The sequence below is a fragment of the Heterocephalus glaber genome, unplaced genomic scaffold, assembly GCF_053883595.1.
Source record: "Heterocephalus glaber isolate CG9 unplaced genomic scaffold, H.glaber_assembly_v1.0 deba00001561, whole genome shotgun sequence".
NCBI lineage: Eukaryota > Metazoa > Chordata > Mammalia > Rodentia > Bathyergidae > Heterocephalus > Heterocephalus glaber.
This window is the reverse complement of record NW_028258349.1, coordinates 8,581,632-8,598,025: the sequence shown is the minus strand read 5'-3', so window position 1 is coordinate 8,598,025 and position 16,394 is coordinate 8,581,632. Positions and strand designations below refer to the sequence as shown.

General features: G+C 46.8%; 1 protein-coding gene across 1 annotated transcript in view; it reads left to right on the top strand.

Annotated features, from left to right (window-relative positions):
• The first annotated feature begins 769 nt into the window (after positions 1-769).
• Tshz3 (teashirt zinc finger homeobox 3) overlaps positions 770-16,394 on the top strand; it is a 71,050-nt gene continuing 55,425 nt past the window's right edge. The window contains exon 1 of the mRNA XM_004858788.3: positions 770-1,184. Coding sequence (XP_004858845.1) covers positions 1,145-1,184 — 40 coding nt within the window. The 5' untranslated portion in view covers positions 770-1,144. The remainder of the gene's footprint in view (positions 1,185-16,394) is intronic.

Here is a 16,394-nt window from a genome sequence, read left to right as displayed (position 1 = left end):
TCCTACGCTGACCCTCCTGACGGGCCCGGGAAAGTTTGCCTGGGGAAAAAAAATAAGGGAAAGTGGCCGCGGCGGATCCCAGGGGAGGAGCCCGGGTGCCGCAGGGCTGAGGGCGGCCCCCACCCAGCCGGGCCCGAGACCGCCTTTCCCCTCGAGGGCGCCCACCGGGCCCTGGCATCCTCCGGGGGCGGGAGCCCCGGCCTGGGGATCACTCTGGGGGCTTTGGACGCAGCGGGCCGAGAGGAGTGTGGGCCGGGCGGGGCGGCTGGGGGTGGCCTGGCCGGGGGCGAGCCCGGGTGGGGAGGCAGGGTGGGCGGGGGTAGCGGGCGCCCGGGGACAGGCTCGGCGGGGCTGGCGCCGGGCCCCAGCGTGCGCACACGGGGGCGGAGGCTGAGGGGCGGCCCCGGGTCCGGACTGGGCGGGGGTCCTAGGCAGGCCCGGGGCAGGGGCGCGGACGCGGCGCCCCCGCGGGCAGGCGAGTGACACGATCATCTCCTTTTCCTTTAAGCTTGCCTGTTGCCGACGCCGCCGCTCCAGCCGCGCCGCGGGCAGAAGACTGGACCGCTGAGCCCCGGGCCGCGGCGGCGGCTGCGCGCCCCCCGGACGCCGTGACCCCCTGCCCGGGGGCGGGGGCCGGGGCAGGACCGGCCAGCGGCGCTCCCGCGCTCCTCCTCCCACCCCTCTGCCTGCCTTCTCCCCCTCTCCCCGCCCCCCAGCCCCGAGCCCCGCGCACCTCGTCTGGGGACGGGGCGGGGGGGGGGGCTGGGCCGCCGCTCCTCCCCGCCCCCTCCTTCTCCGGCCTCTGGAGCGATTTGTCAAACTTCCCATTCCACGGGCAGCGCGGTCCTCCCCCTCCTCCTCCTCCTCCTCCTCCTCAGCCTCCTCCTCCGCCCGCTCCTCCCTCCCCGTGCCTCCCTCGCCCGCCCTCCTTCTTCCCTCCGCACGTTCGGGGATCGCGGCGGAGCGCGGCGAGGGGGGGACGCGGAGAGCCGGGGCGCAGCAGCATCCTGCGGGCGGCCGCTCTCCGGGGGGGAGGCTGAGAGCAGGCCCGCCTCGCCCCCCCGCGGGCCCGCCGCCCCTCCCTCCCTCTCCTCAGCCCGGCAGCGGCGACGGCGGCGGCGGTGGCAGTCGCGGGAGAAGCATCATGCCGAGGAGGAAGCAGCAGGCGCCCCGGCGCGCAGCAGGTACGAGCCGCTTCTCCTTCCTCCTCCTCTCCTCTCCTTCCTCCCCTCGCCCCGCGCCTCTGGCCGCCGGCGACCCCGCTCCTCGCCGCACTCCTCGCCCCTCTCCCTCTTCCGGCGCTGAGTAACTCCGGGCGCCGCTCTCTCGCTGTTCTTCTCTTTGGGTGCGAGCGTCCGCCTCGGGTACCCGGCGCCCCCGGACGCCCCGCTGCGCTCTGCCCTCTTCCCGCTAGCGCCCACTTCGGGAACCGCGCTCGGGGCGGACTGAGCTGCGCTGGGTCCCCGCCTCCCCCGCTGTCGGGCTGCAGAGCGGATGGGAAAGAGCCCTAGTCTGTCTCTTTCTGTGCGGGGCGGGCGGGGTCACTTGAGTTCCCGGGACACCTTCAGTGTCCTCCCGCGGCGGGCCGGCTGGGGACTGCCTGGTGTCTGCAGAACGCGAGATGCCGAGCGAGTGAGGCGGCCGGTCGCTTTGGCCACCTTACTCCTAATTCGATTGATTCTTCATTTGTTGGGCCCAAACCGGGCACAGTTTCTGTGAAAACCAGAGCGGACAGGGTCTGGGTATTGTCAGATGGCTGTCAAGTCAGTGTTCCATGTTGGCATTTCCTCCACCCGGTTCGTGTCCCCTAACCCCCAGCCCCTCCTTGTGCTGCTTTTCCTACCCTTGTAGCACTTAGTTCTGGGACTGAGTGTTCCTCCTCACCCTCCCCTTTTTTTCCAGGAGTGTCAACTCCTGTTAAAACCAAACTGATTTTTTTCTTTCTTTTCTGGAAAAAAGCATCACTGAAAACAAAACAAAACCCACACACGTTATATTATTTTGCAATAATGTTAGTTGGGGGCATGTTGCCTGGAAGAAGGGTTTCTGGCCCATTGCCACCCTTGATTTGATGACTGATTGATCGCCTGTCATGCTGCTGCCTTTGATCTATTCATTCCCAATAAACATCAATAAATCACTTGCAATAGTGAGGCCACGCTCTGGCTCTGTGACGTCAGGAGGGCCTTGTCAGTGCAACTTTGGGGATTTGGGGCAGATTGCTGGAGGGACCACATATGGATGAGATGTATTTTGATATGAGTAACACTCAGATGAGCAGAGGGTCAGATGCTGCCTGAGAAGGGGAGGGTTGTCTAGAGGTTCACTTCTTTTCTGTTCTTTCACTTCTCTTGTTTTGATGGGAGAGAGGAGAGCAGAGAGACGGCACAGGCATTGGTGCCAAGTGCCAATGGTACCCTTGGTGACTGGTGATTTCCATCAGGCCAGCGAGCACCGCCAGTGAATCTCCCACATTGGCCTCACTCTGGACTCAGTCTCTCTACACAGGGTCACTGAAGGGGAATGACTGACGTTCTCTCTTCCTCCAGAAATGTGCTGGTCTGTCAGTGTCTTAAGAAAACCTTAGCAGGAAAATACACTCGGCTTGGTGCACATAATGCAGGTTTTGCTCTCTGCCCTCAGTGTTGCCCAAATTTAGGAAGTTCGAAAATCCCAGTAGTGCTTGTAGAGAGAGTACGGCCTCCCAGCTCACCTCCTGATGCTTCTGCTCGTCCTACCTTCTGCTTTAAATTCCAAGCTCAAGGAGTGAGAGATTATATACCTAAAATAAACTCTAAAACTTTGGAGGAATCTTCCACAAAGTTGGGTAGCAGGAATGTCTTGGGCTTCTTCCAGTCTTCCAGGTTTTTTTTTTTTCCTTTTTGGATACACTTTGTAAGGTATCTGAGTGCCTCAATCAGATGAACCATATGTGATTACATCCTTACATTTGGTTTAGAACTCTCTCTACAGTTCAGATTTTCTCTTCCACCCTGCCCATCTGAGGCTCTTATTGGACGACTGTCTTCTCAAATGATTACAGAAAGAGGAAATGTACATTTGGCCTTATTTTTATTTTTTAAAGCAACCTGTTCACTAACCTTTTTGCACCTTTTAAAAGGCCAGCCAGGAACTCTCAGGTCAGTTAAGAAAAATTCATTATATGAAAACTTGACTGCACGACTAATAGGAGATGGAAGAATGGTTTTGCTCTATCAAAATGACCCGTCAAAACGACTTTGTTTCATATTTGATTTAATTGTCTCTCTCCTGACAGGCACATTCATCAATAGCTTAATGGTCAATCAGAAGTTGGCAGCGTGAGTGCTTTCTTTCTTTCCCATACTCTGGTTTTGGATTTACTTTATCAGAATGCCTCTGCCTAATGGACATGTGGAGGAGGGGGTGGAGAAAGACTGAAGGGCTACTTATTTAAGGAGAGTGGAAGAAAAAAAGAAACTTCCACATTTAAGCTGGTGATAAGTATGCACAGGCCAATAAGTAAGCTGTGTGAGTTTTTTTGTTTGTTTGGATGGACGAGAAACTTCCCATTTTTTCCCTCCGTTTTTAGTTCTCACAGCTGCAAGTTATAAGGTTCATGCCTGCTTTTGTGGCATACTGGGAGTGATGACAAATTGATTGCTTTGTACTGATAGAGAGTGGGAAAAAGAAAGATGTCTGCTGATTGGTAACTGGAAATCCAGTCCCCAGCAACCTTGAGAATACTCGAGAATTTTTTTTCCCCTCCAAACTGAAAGGTCCGCTCAGCCATAAAAAAAGAAAAGTTGTTTTGCCAGCTTCATTAGTGTTCACCTAATTAGCTGTAAACCTGATGGATTCCTGACAGCTTTAATGATTGGAGATGACAAGCTCGACGCAGTGTCATCCAGCAGAATTAGGTTTGCAGCTAGTTTGATGTAATCAAGTTGATATTACACAGTCCTGGCTGCCTTTAGTTGTGCATTAACTCAATTTTCTGCTGCAGGTGACAAATGGGCTTTGGTACCTGGATAATCATGTCATAGGAATTAGGGCCCTTTTAATGGTCTGGGGTAGAATAACAACCACAAAGGGCCGAGCTGGATAGAGCTTGCAGTCAGCACACAGGTGCACACAGTCATTCTATCTAGGCCAAATGTAATGCTGCGCTGCGGAAGGCCGAAGCAGGCTCCAGGCATCCCTGAAAAGGCGTCTTTCTATACTTTACTATTTTTTAAATACAAATTATATGTGGCTTGGTGTCTTTTCTCAGAGAGAGAGAGTTTTATTTACCTGCATGAGAGAAACCTGGGCAGGAGTTTCCTTTCTTCAGGCGTGTGATTTCATAGGGCCATACATTTGTGTTGGGCAGATGCTGCTGCCTGTATGAGCTCAGAGAAGCAGGGTTAGCGAAGGCCAGTGAGTGTTCTTTAGGCAAAATTACTATTCTGTGATTAAAATATGACTGTCTCCTATTTGTAGTGTTTGTTTTTAAACAAGTATTTTCTTTAAAAAAAAAAACAAACACATTAGACTAATACTTAATAGCAGGTAATAGTTTGTCTATTAGCATACATTTTTTTTTGGTGGAAAATGTGAACTCATAGAAGGCCATTGCCTAAGCTTTTTAGAAAATCCCTGGCCAATAATGACCTGCCACTGCCCTTTTTGAGTCTTCCATTGGAAAGAAGCACTCTTCCATGGAGTTTTAGGTAACAACACCACTTCAAGCATCCTGACTTTGTAAAAAGAACTTGAATCACTTTAGGATCTGCTGGTGTCACAGAACACTGTGGGTCCTCCTGGGATAGGGGCATTCCAGTTGCCAGTTGACATGGGCAGGCCTACTTGGTGGCCCACCTGGTAGTGCCTTCCTGAGCCTGGTGCGTACCTCGGGACAGCCCCAGCAGGAGCCTTTGTATTCTCTCTTGGATCCCCCTGGAGCCTTCAGGAGGACAATTCTGCATCCGGTTGGGGAGTTTCCATGCTCCTGAACCTGCTACGTATTTCTCTTTTGGACAGGTAGTCTCTGTAGCAAGGCGACAAAATGACTGGCTTTGGCCTTCCATAAACCCCTGTGAAATAAGAGGAACAGTGCAAATTTTAAAAAGGAAAATCAAGAGGATGAAGACAAAAAAACGAAGGGGCTGGGCAGCAAGGATATTTCTGCGGATGTCCACATGGGGAAGAGAAAGTTCCAGAATCAGCTGCTGTGCCCCCATTATCTTGACAACTGTCAGTGAGGGCTTCAGTGCTCTCCCGGGCCACCCTTGATTGTGAGCAGTTGATGGGTTGATGTTGTCATTTTGTTCTCCATTTTGCCTTGAGCGCTCTCATAAACGGGTAGTCAATAACTGATGTATCAGCACTTGTTCCCCAAATTGCCTCACAGGTCTGCCTTTTCCTTCTTTTTAGTAAAGATTGTTTTGTAAAGTGATTAGAATGAAAGGTGACTGCTCAGGGCCACGGGAAGTGCCCGTGAAGCCCAGGTGAGTTCATGCAATAAAAACCTGTCCTCTACCCCTGCTCTGCTCCTTTGGGATTTCTAGGAGGAGAAGGATCACCTTGAGGACCAAGTGCCTGGATCAGCTGGGTGCTGCCTCCTTCCCACGTGTCAGGGCAGAGTGAGGCCTGGGCAGGGCTGCAGCACACAGGCAGGAAGCGGAAGGGAGAGGAGCTGGGAAGTCTCTGGTCCTCCTGTGCCGCGGCTACATTTAATCCAGTAATGCCAGCACTTACTCCAAGTGCAGCTTGTGAGGGTTTCCTGCTGGCCCAGTTTTATTCCTGCCTGTGAGTGGACAAACTGTAGAAATAGCTCTGGTCTTGTAGTAAAAGATAAATAAAAATAAAGTGGGGTGTGTGTCTGCCCCTCAGTGTCGGCATCCCCTGCCTGCTTCAATAGAGGAGTCTTCCAAAGAAACTGTTGTGTTACACTCCTGTGGTATCACTCCCAGCCCACGGGGAAACAGAGCAGGATAGGATGGTAGTTTCATTTACCCAGAACCCTCGAAGGTGCCTGCTCTGTGTGTGCTGTGTGTGTGTGTGTGTGTGTGTGTGTTTTAGTTATGCTCCAAATTGTGGTTTCTCTATCTGAAGTTAAAAATGAAAGGTGAATACAATATATTGTATTTGGTAACAATGATATGGACTAGTACATCCCGACAGATAATGTGCAGTTGTAATTAGACTCAATAGACAGGCAGTCATTTTTAAATTCTTTGACACATGCATAAAATAGTCATATAATAAGATAAGATGACAATTTTATGTTAGGTTGATAAAGTGTCCTGATACATGCATTTAAATGTCTGTAAGCCTTTTTTTAAAAAAAAAAATCCAGACAGATTAATTCTAGTTTCCAGTATTTGCAGTTAGCCATTAAATTAATATTTTAAAATCCTACTAAACAATGGCTATGAAAATTTCTTTTCCTTCCTTTCTGGATTTTTTTTTTTCACCTGAATTCTAAGGAACCAGATACATAGAGTTGGTCACTTTCCTTAATTTTTAACACTTGTAAAAATTTACGTTAGATGTGGACTTAAAAATTCAGGTCACTGTAAGTAGAATAATGCTATGTGTTTTGGGAGATAATATTTTTATTTTTAAAAGACAGTAGTAGGACCTAAGCTGCTTATGACTACTTGCCTGAACAACTTGACATACTCAGATTTAGGAATCATAATTAGAAAGATTACATAGTGTCCTTGACAAAATATTGAATATTTTATAAGCTCCATTTAAAAAAGAAGACATTTCTAGCGCATACACTTGATTTGATCAGCATTTAGATTCTTAGGTTTAATTACTTTCAATTCTGTAAATTATTTCACTGTTTCAACCAGAATAGCCCAAGAGATTTATAGAGAGGAAGGAAAGCATTTCACTAAAGGTCATATTACCTGGGCTTTTTGACTATCTCTTTACCTCATTTTCTCAGTTATGCAAAGGTGTGGCTCTTGAAGAATAATTTAAATTTGTTTGGGGTTAATGATAAATTATTAATTCATACTGTCAGGACACATGTTATTAATTATGACTGTGTTTTCTTCATCCAGAACAGCTGTTGGGAAAATAGGGTAAGTTCAGATTGTCTTCGGGTGGGAGGGCATAACAACAAGGAACTTAACTAACTACTTGTCATCATATTCCTGGTCTCCTGGCTTTGAGAAAAAAGGATTGCAGAGGGCGGAGTATAGGGGAGAGAGAAACTATTAATTCTAGACCAAGATGGGCACTAGCAAATGGAAACTAATGTACATTCTTTAAAACACAAAACCAACTCTCAATGTATTCTGAGTCTAGTTAGGTTTCTGAGGTGTATGATATCTGGATTATTCCCAAGCCCAGTTTTGGATTGGGCCTTTGCATTCCACCGATTTCTCTTGTTTTTTATTTTTTCTTCTTCTTCCTCTCTGTGGTAGGCCAGAAGGTCATGTTCACAAGTTTATAGTAGCAGCAAACGAAATACTCTGAATGTGTGTTTGTTTCCCAGACTGGAACCTATCCTTCATGCAGAGCAAAGGGCTGCTTAGTAATATACGTGCAATGACTCAGATTCATCTACTTTTGATTTTCCATCCCCATCATTAAATCTAGTCCTATGTATTCAGCTTCCTCTGAGTTCTTTGAGAAATGCATGTTGCATAAAATAGGCAATTTTTAATGAACAATTTAATGTAAATGGGTTTTGAATTTAAATTAATATTAATGAAGCCTTGAGTGAATTTATTTTGCATACGTAAAGACTTGTAAGTCTTTCACCCATGTGCTTTTTCCTTTATGTAGTAACATTGGTTGGGTGGATTCACCAGCACCTTTTAAAGATTTACACTTAAAAAAAAATTAAACTGACTTTGTATGTCCACTAGAGCCAACATATTTCTAAGCCAAAGTGGTACTTCATTTTAAGAAAATAAACCTCATTTCCTACTAAACCTCTCAGTTTCCATTGCCTTGAAAGCTGCTGCTGGTTTGGCATTGCTGCTGAAAAATATAAATACCAACAATAGTTACTACAATCAAGATGTTTTCTTTCTTTGGCTTACCTCTAATGCATTATGTATCCTGGAGTGATGGGAAGTTCTGTAATTAATTCTGTTAGATGTAATTGCTATAATCACTTTGATGTTACACATAATAAAGGTAATATGGTAAGCACATAAAAAATATAAACACCTTATTGTAACGCTACTGCTAAAATCCTTCTCCTCAAGTCTGGTTTATAGACAAGTGTTCCTGACTATTTTTGGTTATGGGTGACAATTTTTTCTGAGCTAGGTTCATTGATATTCCAAAGGAGAGGCATTTATTGGAAAGGATGGGCCTTGGCTTGGAGGGATCTCCAAGCTGGTTGCCTAGGAATCTTAATGCCCATTTCCTTAAAGATGTGGCTAATTAAGAAAAGGTTTTTGTCTTGTGTGGACGAGAGAGGTAAACACTTCAGAAGTGGCCATGGCATGAGGGGAGAGTGTGGCATCGGAGGGAGTAAGGAGCTAGGAGAATGATAGCAGAGCATTCAACTCATGGGAGGTGCTGTTCTCTGGGTTTTCTCATGGTGTGGGATTATGAGAAGTGCCCTCTGTGCGTGTGTGTGTGTGGGTGTGGGTGTGGGTGTGTGTGTACGTGCGCGTGCGCACGTTAGAGCAGACGAGCATGAGAGCATGTGCTTATGGGTAAGCAGAAAAGGCTATCTTTCTGTATAGTATAATAAGGGAAATAAAATATAGACTATTTGCTTCATTATTATAATTCTACACAGTTTATGGGGAGACGGGGATGGTGCTTAACTGTTGCGCGAAGTGCCAGGACATTGGCTGATGTGGCCCCAGTGTACTTACTGAAACCTGAATGATCTTGAGACTCTGAGTCGCTTCCCACACCCTCAGTGGATTGAGACCCCTCCTAAAGCATCAGGGAAATTCACCTGAGATCCCAGGAGCAGGGTGCTCGTGAAATGTTTCTGAACACACATGAATCATCCTTTCCAGCCTAGTCCACAAGAGATGGGAATGTGGTGGCACAGGACCCTTATAATTTAATTTTCTCCTTTTGGAGATCCTGGATCCAACTGGCCTGCGGATGTGTTGGACACTCATACTCTACTGCACCATTTCTGGATGGAGTGTCACAGAGGTCATGGGGCCTCATGACCCTGTGTTGGCCTGACAAGTTTTATGTGAATTCCTGTGTGTGTGTGTGTGTGTGTGTGTGTGTGTGTGTTATGTTTTTAAGTGGTCATACACAGAAGTAAAACAAGAGACTGTGTGTTTGAGCGAAGGGAATGCTCCAGTCTTTCCAGAGGAAGAGGAAAGTGTGCTAAGGAGGTGCTGCGATCCCTGGCCTGTGTCCAGGGCCGTGAAGCTGGTCTTGCTGCTGGCCTTGGGACTGAGTGCAGACCTGGCCAGGGGAGGCTGGGTCTGCCTCCTGGCCTTGGGCACGCATGATGTCCTGCCTGCCAGGTGGCCAGGGGGTCCTGGTCTGCGCCCCTGGCTTCAACCACAGACCGAAGCCTCCAGTCCTCCCACCGTGACTCCCAAGCTGGTTTTGATGGGGAGGATGATAAAAGGTCTGCGAACTCCATAGGCCCCTGTAATCAGGGCCAGTGCTGACATCCTTCTCAAGTTTGACAGCTTCTTCCTTTTCTCTCCTCACCGCCAAGCCTTTCTCAACCGAATTTCCCCGCCTCCCTCTCCCCTCCCTCCCTGCTTGCCGCCCACCCCTTCCCTCCCTCTCCTCCTTTTTGTGTGTGTCTCTCTTGTTTCATGTTCTTGATCAGTCTCAGATGCTGGGAATTATTTTTTTTCAGGCGGGAGGGGGAGTGTTGCTTTAGGTTTGTGGGTTGGGCAGGTGTGAGAGGAAGTCTGTGTTTTTTTTTTCCTTTTCTTTTCTTTTCTTTTTTTTTTTTTTTGTACTGTAGGCCTGTTGCTAATTAATGTTCCTCCATAAGATTCTGTCGGAGTTGAGTAATGTTTTTGATCTTTATGCCTGATAACTGCATACTTAATGAGATTTCAAAGCTGTGAGTGCAGCTCCCTACAATTATTGACAGATGCCTTTTCTTTGCCATTGGGTTCAGCTCCATAAATCCTCTCGCCGTAATGAGGTTCAGTAGTGCCACCCTGGCAGTGAGCTAATGAAAGGGGGGAGGGCGAAGCGGCTCATGGCTGTCTGACACATTTTTTTCCTTTAAAATTTACTATGCAGATGTCAAGCTGTGGGACGATTACTTCAAACATGCTAATTTTTATCTTGCTTTTGTGTCAGCCCTTTGCCATTAAAAAAAATAAATAAATAAAAGGACTAACCTTACTACACTTCATTTCTTTCTTTCTTTTTTTTGAAGTCACACTTTTAATAACCCCTGGTGTGTGACTGCTGGGGACGTTGACACGCGTGTGGCCTTTTGCAGGTATCCAGTGGCAGGATCATTTTAGGTTTCTTTTCTTTTTTTTTTTGCCCTCGGAAGGGCAGGGGGAGGATAAAGTGCGATATCCCCAGGCCTCCCAGCAGCCTGCCCTAACTGTGCACTTGAAACGTCGAAGAATTCATTTCAGAGTACGGAAACTAAATCCTGGTGGAGAAGAGCTACACCATGCCAAACAGTCGATTTCCTTTTCAGCGGAGTCATACATCACTGACCCACCCTTCCCTCCTGACAGAATGACATATGTCATTTATCATATGGGCCCCAGCCAGACAACAGGGAGGGGAGGGAAGCCCAATTCCGAAGATGCTGTCTCCTCCTCTTCCCTACAGTACAGCGTGGCTTGCAGAGAGAGCACTGCTGATTTGGCTAGAGAGAGAGGGAGGAGAGAGGAGAGGCAGGGGAGAGGGGAGGCGAGAGCCTGCTCCTCTGCGGAATCACTGTCGGGGAGTGTGGCGTGGCGGGCGGGCATGAGGTTGGCAGAGGCACTGAGGAGGTTATGTTCTTCCGTATCATCTGCTAAGCCACACTGTTCAGCCTCTGATGCTCTTCCCTGTTCCCCACTCCTTCCTGTTTTCCTTTTCTCTCCCCACCTCTTTTTCCCCTTTAGTCAAGAGAGGGGTTAAAAAAAAGGTTGACAGATATCATTCAAGCCAGCCCAGCTTGTGAGGTATGGTATAAATGAATCTCAGGGCTCCTGGCTTCACATGATTCAAACGTGCGTTATTGAAGATGGATGTTCCTTAAAAAAAGATTGATGGTGGATGCTGGGCTTCGGGTGCCATTCATCATTTTGAATATTATTTAGACTTGCCGTGTAAACCTGTAACTTGAGAATTGGACCAGCCAGGGCAGGGTAAGGACCTGTGTGTGTGTGTGTGTGTTTCCATTGATTGGCCTTGGGTTCTCATTGCTGCTGACCAGACGTAAGCCCTCCCATTTATAATGGAGAAGACACCCCCCTCAAAAAAAAATAAATAAAATAAAAAGACGGGGAGAGGTTTTAATTTTGAATAATTTCCAAGGACACAAGGAAAAAATGAAGTGTCTGTGATTTACACTAAAGCTAACAGGCAACTTTTTCTCTCTCTCCCTTTCTTCCCCCATAGAGGCAGTCACGTACGAAACATTAAAATATAAACAGAGCTTGAGTTGCTGAAGCCAGAAACCTTGTCTGATTTTTTAAACTCTGTGTCATGCTTTAAAAAAAAAAATCTATCTGAAAAGCTTAGCACACAGTATAACTTAAAAAAAAAATACTGGTTGGCTGGGTTAGTAGTGTGAGAATGAAGAAACAGAGACTTCCACGTCTCAGGAATATTTCACATAAAAAATGATCTTCTGCTGCTCCCTGCCCCTACTCCCAGCAGCCTCTTCCCCTTTGTGTCTGCACTCTGTTCTCCGCAGCTGGGCCCCCACCAACCCCCACTAGGACTGATGTGGACAGCTGTTTCCAGGCCCTGCCGGTTAATCACTTCTGGTTCCTTTTCACCCTTGAGCTGTGTGCACCAGGACACCCCCACCTACTGGATGTGTTTAGGGACGCAGGCTGGCTTAGGCTGCAGCCCCCAGCTGCCTGGAGGGAGGCTTTGGCAATACTTCTTCAGAGAGGCCTTGCTGCCCAGCTCCCAGTGGAAAAAGAAAAAGAAACTCTGCTGGCCTTCCTGCTCCTCTTCTCCACCAGGAGAGCCCTGATAGTGCAAATTCAATTGTCAGGGATTCTATTAAATATGTGACTTTATTTGGATTTGTTAATTAAATTTAAGGGTTCTTGTATGACTTACACTGTGGACATTAATTTTAAAAAATGATGGCATAGAAAGTTAGATCGGGATAGTTTTTTATCTAAAGAAATGAGAATTTCAAATCTGTGGAAGGGCTAAATGTTTGTATCTTGAGGCTTCTGCGACAAACTTTTCCCTGACATGTAGAAAGCCTGTATCTGCTGTAAACAGGAAAGAAATAGAAATGCGGCTTATTCACTCGCGAACTCTAGACAACTTTGTGTGTACTGGTTTTGAAGTCATGTTAGCGTTCTGACCCTTTGCACTGCACACAATGTGACTTAGGGTTCACTTTTGGGGTTGCCCAGCTGTTGCCAGAAACCAGGTAGGATCAGACTTGTATCCTTTGTTGGTTTCCGGAATCGTACCCAACTATGAAAAGGTGATATTGTTCCTTGCTGAGACTTTGTGGAAGAAAGGAAAACTTTGATCATCTGCCCTTGTACTTGGGCAGTGTTGGAGGTAATTGGAGTACAAGTGCCGATTTGCAGGAACAATTGTAAACACCTTTGATACAAATGGCATCATCCCATTCTTACTGATTAGAAAAACTTTGCTATTAATAGGTGCAAAGTCCATTTCAGGTATAATTGGTAAGGAACTGAGTGCACTCATGGGAAGAAACCTTGTTTTGTTTTTTGTTCGCTTTTCTTCTTATCCCTTTTTCTCAGTTTTATGGCTGGAGACATGATTTATTGCAGCCATCCATCTTGGGGGCTCATCCATCACACCCGGGTTGCTAGGAGATTGTGGCAGCAGCTGTTTGCTCTGAATCAGACAGAAAAGTTGTCAATCATCAAAGGCAGGTGAATAGCATTAGAAACACGCTATTGTCAGACGGAATAATTAATCAAAGAGAGAAAAGATAATTAAAAAGATATGACCCTTGCAAGTACTTGCTCTGGGTTGCCTGGAAAAATAAAAAAAAAGAAAGAAAGAAAGAAAAAGAAAAACTGCCTGGTCTTTTCTAGACACTTAAGCAGCTGAGGGCTGATAAAATATGCACTCTGCAGTGCATAGTTTTTAATTAATTGAAAAAGGTTCAACATTCAAAGACGATGCTGGAGAAAAGTCCGATTATGAGCAGAAGTGATATTTATTGTTTGCATGAAGGGCTTGACACAGAGTCTAACTTTCTGTTACAAATCTCTGGCTTCCCTGGTTGGTGAGGATGTACGGGCTGGTGTCTTCAGGTAAGCACTGGAGACTTGCGTCTGTTCTTTCTACTCCCCTGGCCACCGTGTTCAGGTACTCAGGGGAATCTCGGATGCCAGAGAACTGGAAGGGAACTCTGCTAACCAGGATCAGATGTCCTTCTGCAATTTTGGTGGGTTTGAAAGAATTGAGTTTCTTAGATAATAGGATTTTTTAAAATAATGAAAGTGAGAGACTTGAAAGATGCACTGTGAAGTCCATCCTCTGGGCCTACAGAGCAACGTCTTTATCCATTCACCTGCTTCACACCTACCTGGAACATACTTTAGGTCCCAAAGGAAAATTTAGAAGCAGTTTTGGAGTGGCCCCAGAAAGTGCCGTGGAGAGTCACATCCAAAGGGCGACAACCTAGCATGACATTCTGAAAAGCCTCCAATTGTGATCTAGAGATCATTTTGGGTGCCCATATCAGGCTCAAAAATATACTCATAGACTGGGAAGTTCATTCTTGCTCTTTCTGAAGCTAAAATATTCTGAAGGAATTGGAAAATGTATTAAAGACGAGATAGAAAGTGGCATCTCTCGAGTTGCTTTTCAGTTAAACATGCTGCAAACCCTGAAACAGATCTTCTCTTTTATTTTTGGATACTATGCTTGATTTTCACACCATTCTCCTCCCAAAGAATAGCAGGACTTCTAAAATTAGCAGGAGGAAAAAAGGCTTGAATATTAGAATTCATGAGAAGGAAGAAAGTGACACTTTTTAAAAAAGTTGGGATACTGTTTTCAGGGTGCACCCTATCTGACGGAGCACTAGCTCCTCCGTCCTACACGCTCTACCTGTTGCCAGCGCTAGAGATTTATTGTCAAGAATCCCAAGGGAGTCTCCTGTGGCTGCCTTGAAGGATGTGACATCCACCTTCTCCCACGGTGTCCTTGGAGCCCACCGTGGGTAACGTAGCCTAGGCCTTTTGATGAGAGAGAAATAGACTCAAGATAAGCAAAAGCACCTGTCTGGCCTGCTGGAGCCCTCCATGTAGGTGAGTGGAGGAAATGTTCCAGGTCAGAACTCCAGCCCCAGAGAAACCAGTGACTTTGGTAAGTGAGTACTTAAGTCTTTAGCCAGAACCCCTTTCGTGGCCTCCTGAGATCTCAACTCACACCAGCAGGTGACTGCATATCTGAGTTTTCTGACCACATATCAATCGCCCTTTAATTTTGGCATTTTCTAGGCAGGGTAGCGCCTGACTAACCAGGGCCTGGGCTGTGGGCCTTCCAGAGATTCCAGTGGATGCTTGGCCCAGACCCAAGGGCGCCCTTGAGATTGCCTGGGCAGGTGAGAGGATTTCTTGTCCCCTGTGAGACCTGGCTGTTCAGAGGTAGACCATGGGGACAGTTCATCTCAGCCCTGGAAGAGAAATTCTTGCAGTTGTCATCTCCCTTTTCCTAATAACTGCTGACAAAGCACGCTGCCTAATGTCAGGCAAAGCAATTCCAAAATGTGGCAGTTGATCAGGGAAGGGCAAAGGAAGAAAGTTCTTTCTGATGCTTTTATGGTAGATTTATGAATTCACATATAAAGCATGTCGACCTTTAATGATCGTGAAATCAGATTGAAATTTACTTCCTCTTAAAAATAGGAAAACAAAATAAAGGGGGAAAAGGAAGAGGGACCTTCAAGTCCTGTGACGTTCATGCAGGTTATTTTACCTTGGAGCCCTGTTAATGCTCCTTGTTTGCCCAGGTAACTCCTGGCAGTTGTTTAAATGACCCATTAAATAAAGGAGTAAAGAAGGCAGAGGAAGAGAGGGAAGGAGGGGCAGGTTTGTTATTCTTTGGAAGGGACCTGGGTTCTCTGTGTATGTTTTTGTTTTGGTTTGATTTGGGATTTTTTTGTTGTTGTTTGTTTTTTAAATTGCACTAGAGTTTGGACCCGGGGCCTTCACACTGAGCTACACCTCTAGCCCTTTTTTAATGTTTGATGTTGAGAAAGAGTTTTGCTGAGTTGTCGAGGCTGGGCTTGAACTTGTGATCCTCCTGCTTTGGCCTCCCAGAGTGCTGGGATTACAGGTGTGTGCCTCACCTGGCTGAGTGTACATTTTGGCCCAGATTCTAGCATCCCTGTCCCTAGTTTATAGTTTCTCTGCCAAGAGAGTGGACAACACAAGGGTCTCCTGTCTCCCAAGGGGATAGAGCCACCCTGTTCAAAGTCATATTTTATAGTGAGAAAAACCCAAGACTCCCCTGACCTATCGTGCTGACTTGCTATTTGAGTGTTTCATGTAAGTGACATGCATTTCCCTCTTGTAGTTGCCTCTCCTAGTAAGACAAGGTTACCTGGAAGTCATTTTGGATTTTCCTAACTCAGCTGCCACAGCTCAAAGCCTGCTTGGCCCCCACCCTGTTGGCTCTGCCGGATGCCTCAGGATTCCAGAGAAAGGAAGCACGAATTAACCAGTGTGACTCCCTGTAGGGGAAGACGTTCTGAAACACTTAAAAGACCTCAACCTGCGTAAGACACAGTGATTATTCCTCATCTGCCCAAGGAAGAGCGTTCGTTAGGGGCAAGCATTCACATTCGCCAGCAGAGAAGATGGGGTCACCAGTGGCTTTCACGTGGCGAAGTGCTCCTCTCTTGTGACATTCCATTTCCTGCCTTTGTTTTTGCTCTGGGCCTGTAGTAAAATGGCTCTTTTATATATGTTAGTTAGGGAATACTACGTTGGTGTAATGTATGAGGCCGTGGTGGTGTTATTTTCTCTTGCTTTTCTGTATAAAATAGTAAAGCCAGAAAAGACTCTGCTACGTGACCAAGGTTCCTAGTGAGATGGTTAGGTGAATAAGTAATAGAACAAACTTGTAGTCTGCTGGGCAAAGGAAAATAAACACAATAACAGCATGTTCTTGGTCCTGAGATCCCAAGCACATGGCTTACCCACGTAGGGTTCTGGAGCTGCAGGACTCTGATGAAGTATGGGTGGGGAGGGAGAAAGGTATTATTTGGAAACACATGTACTCGTTCCTTGTGAAAGAAGTGAAGTATTTAACAT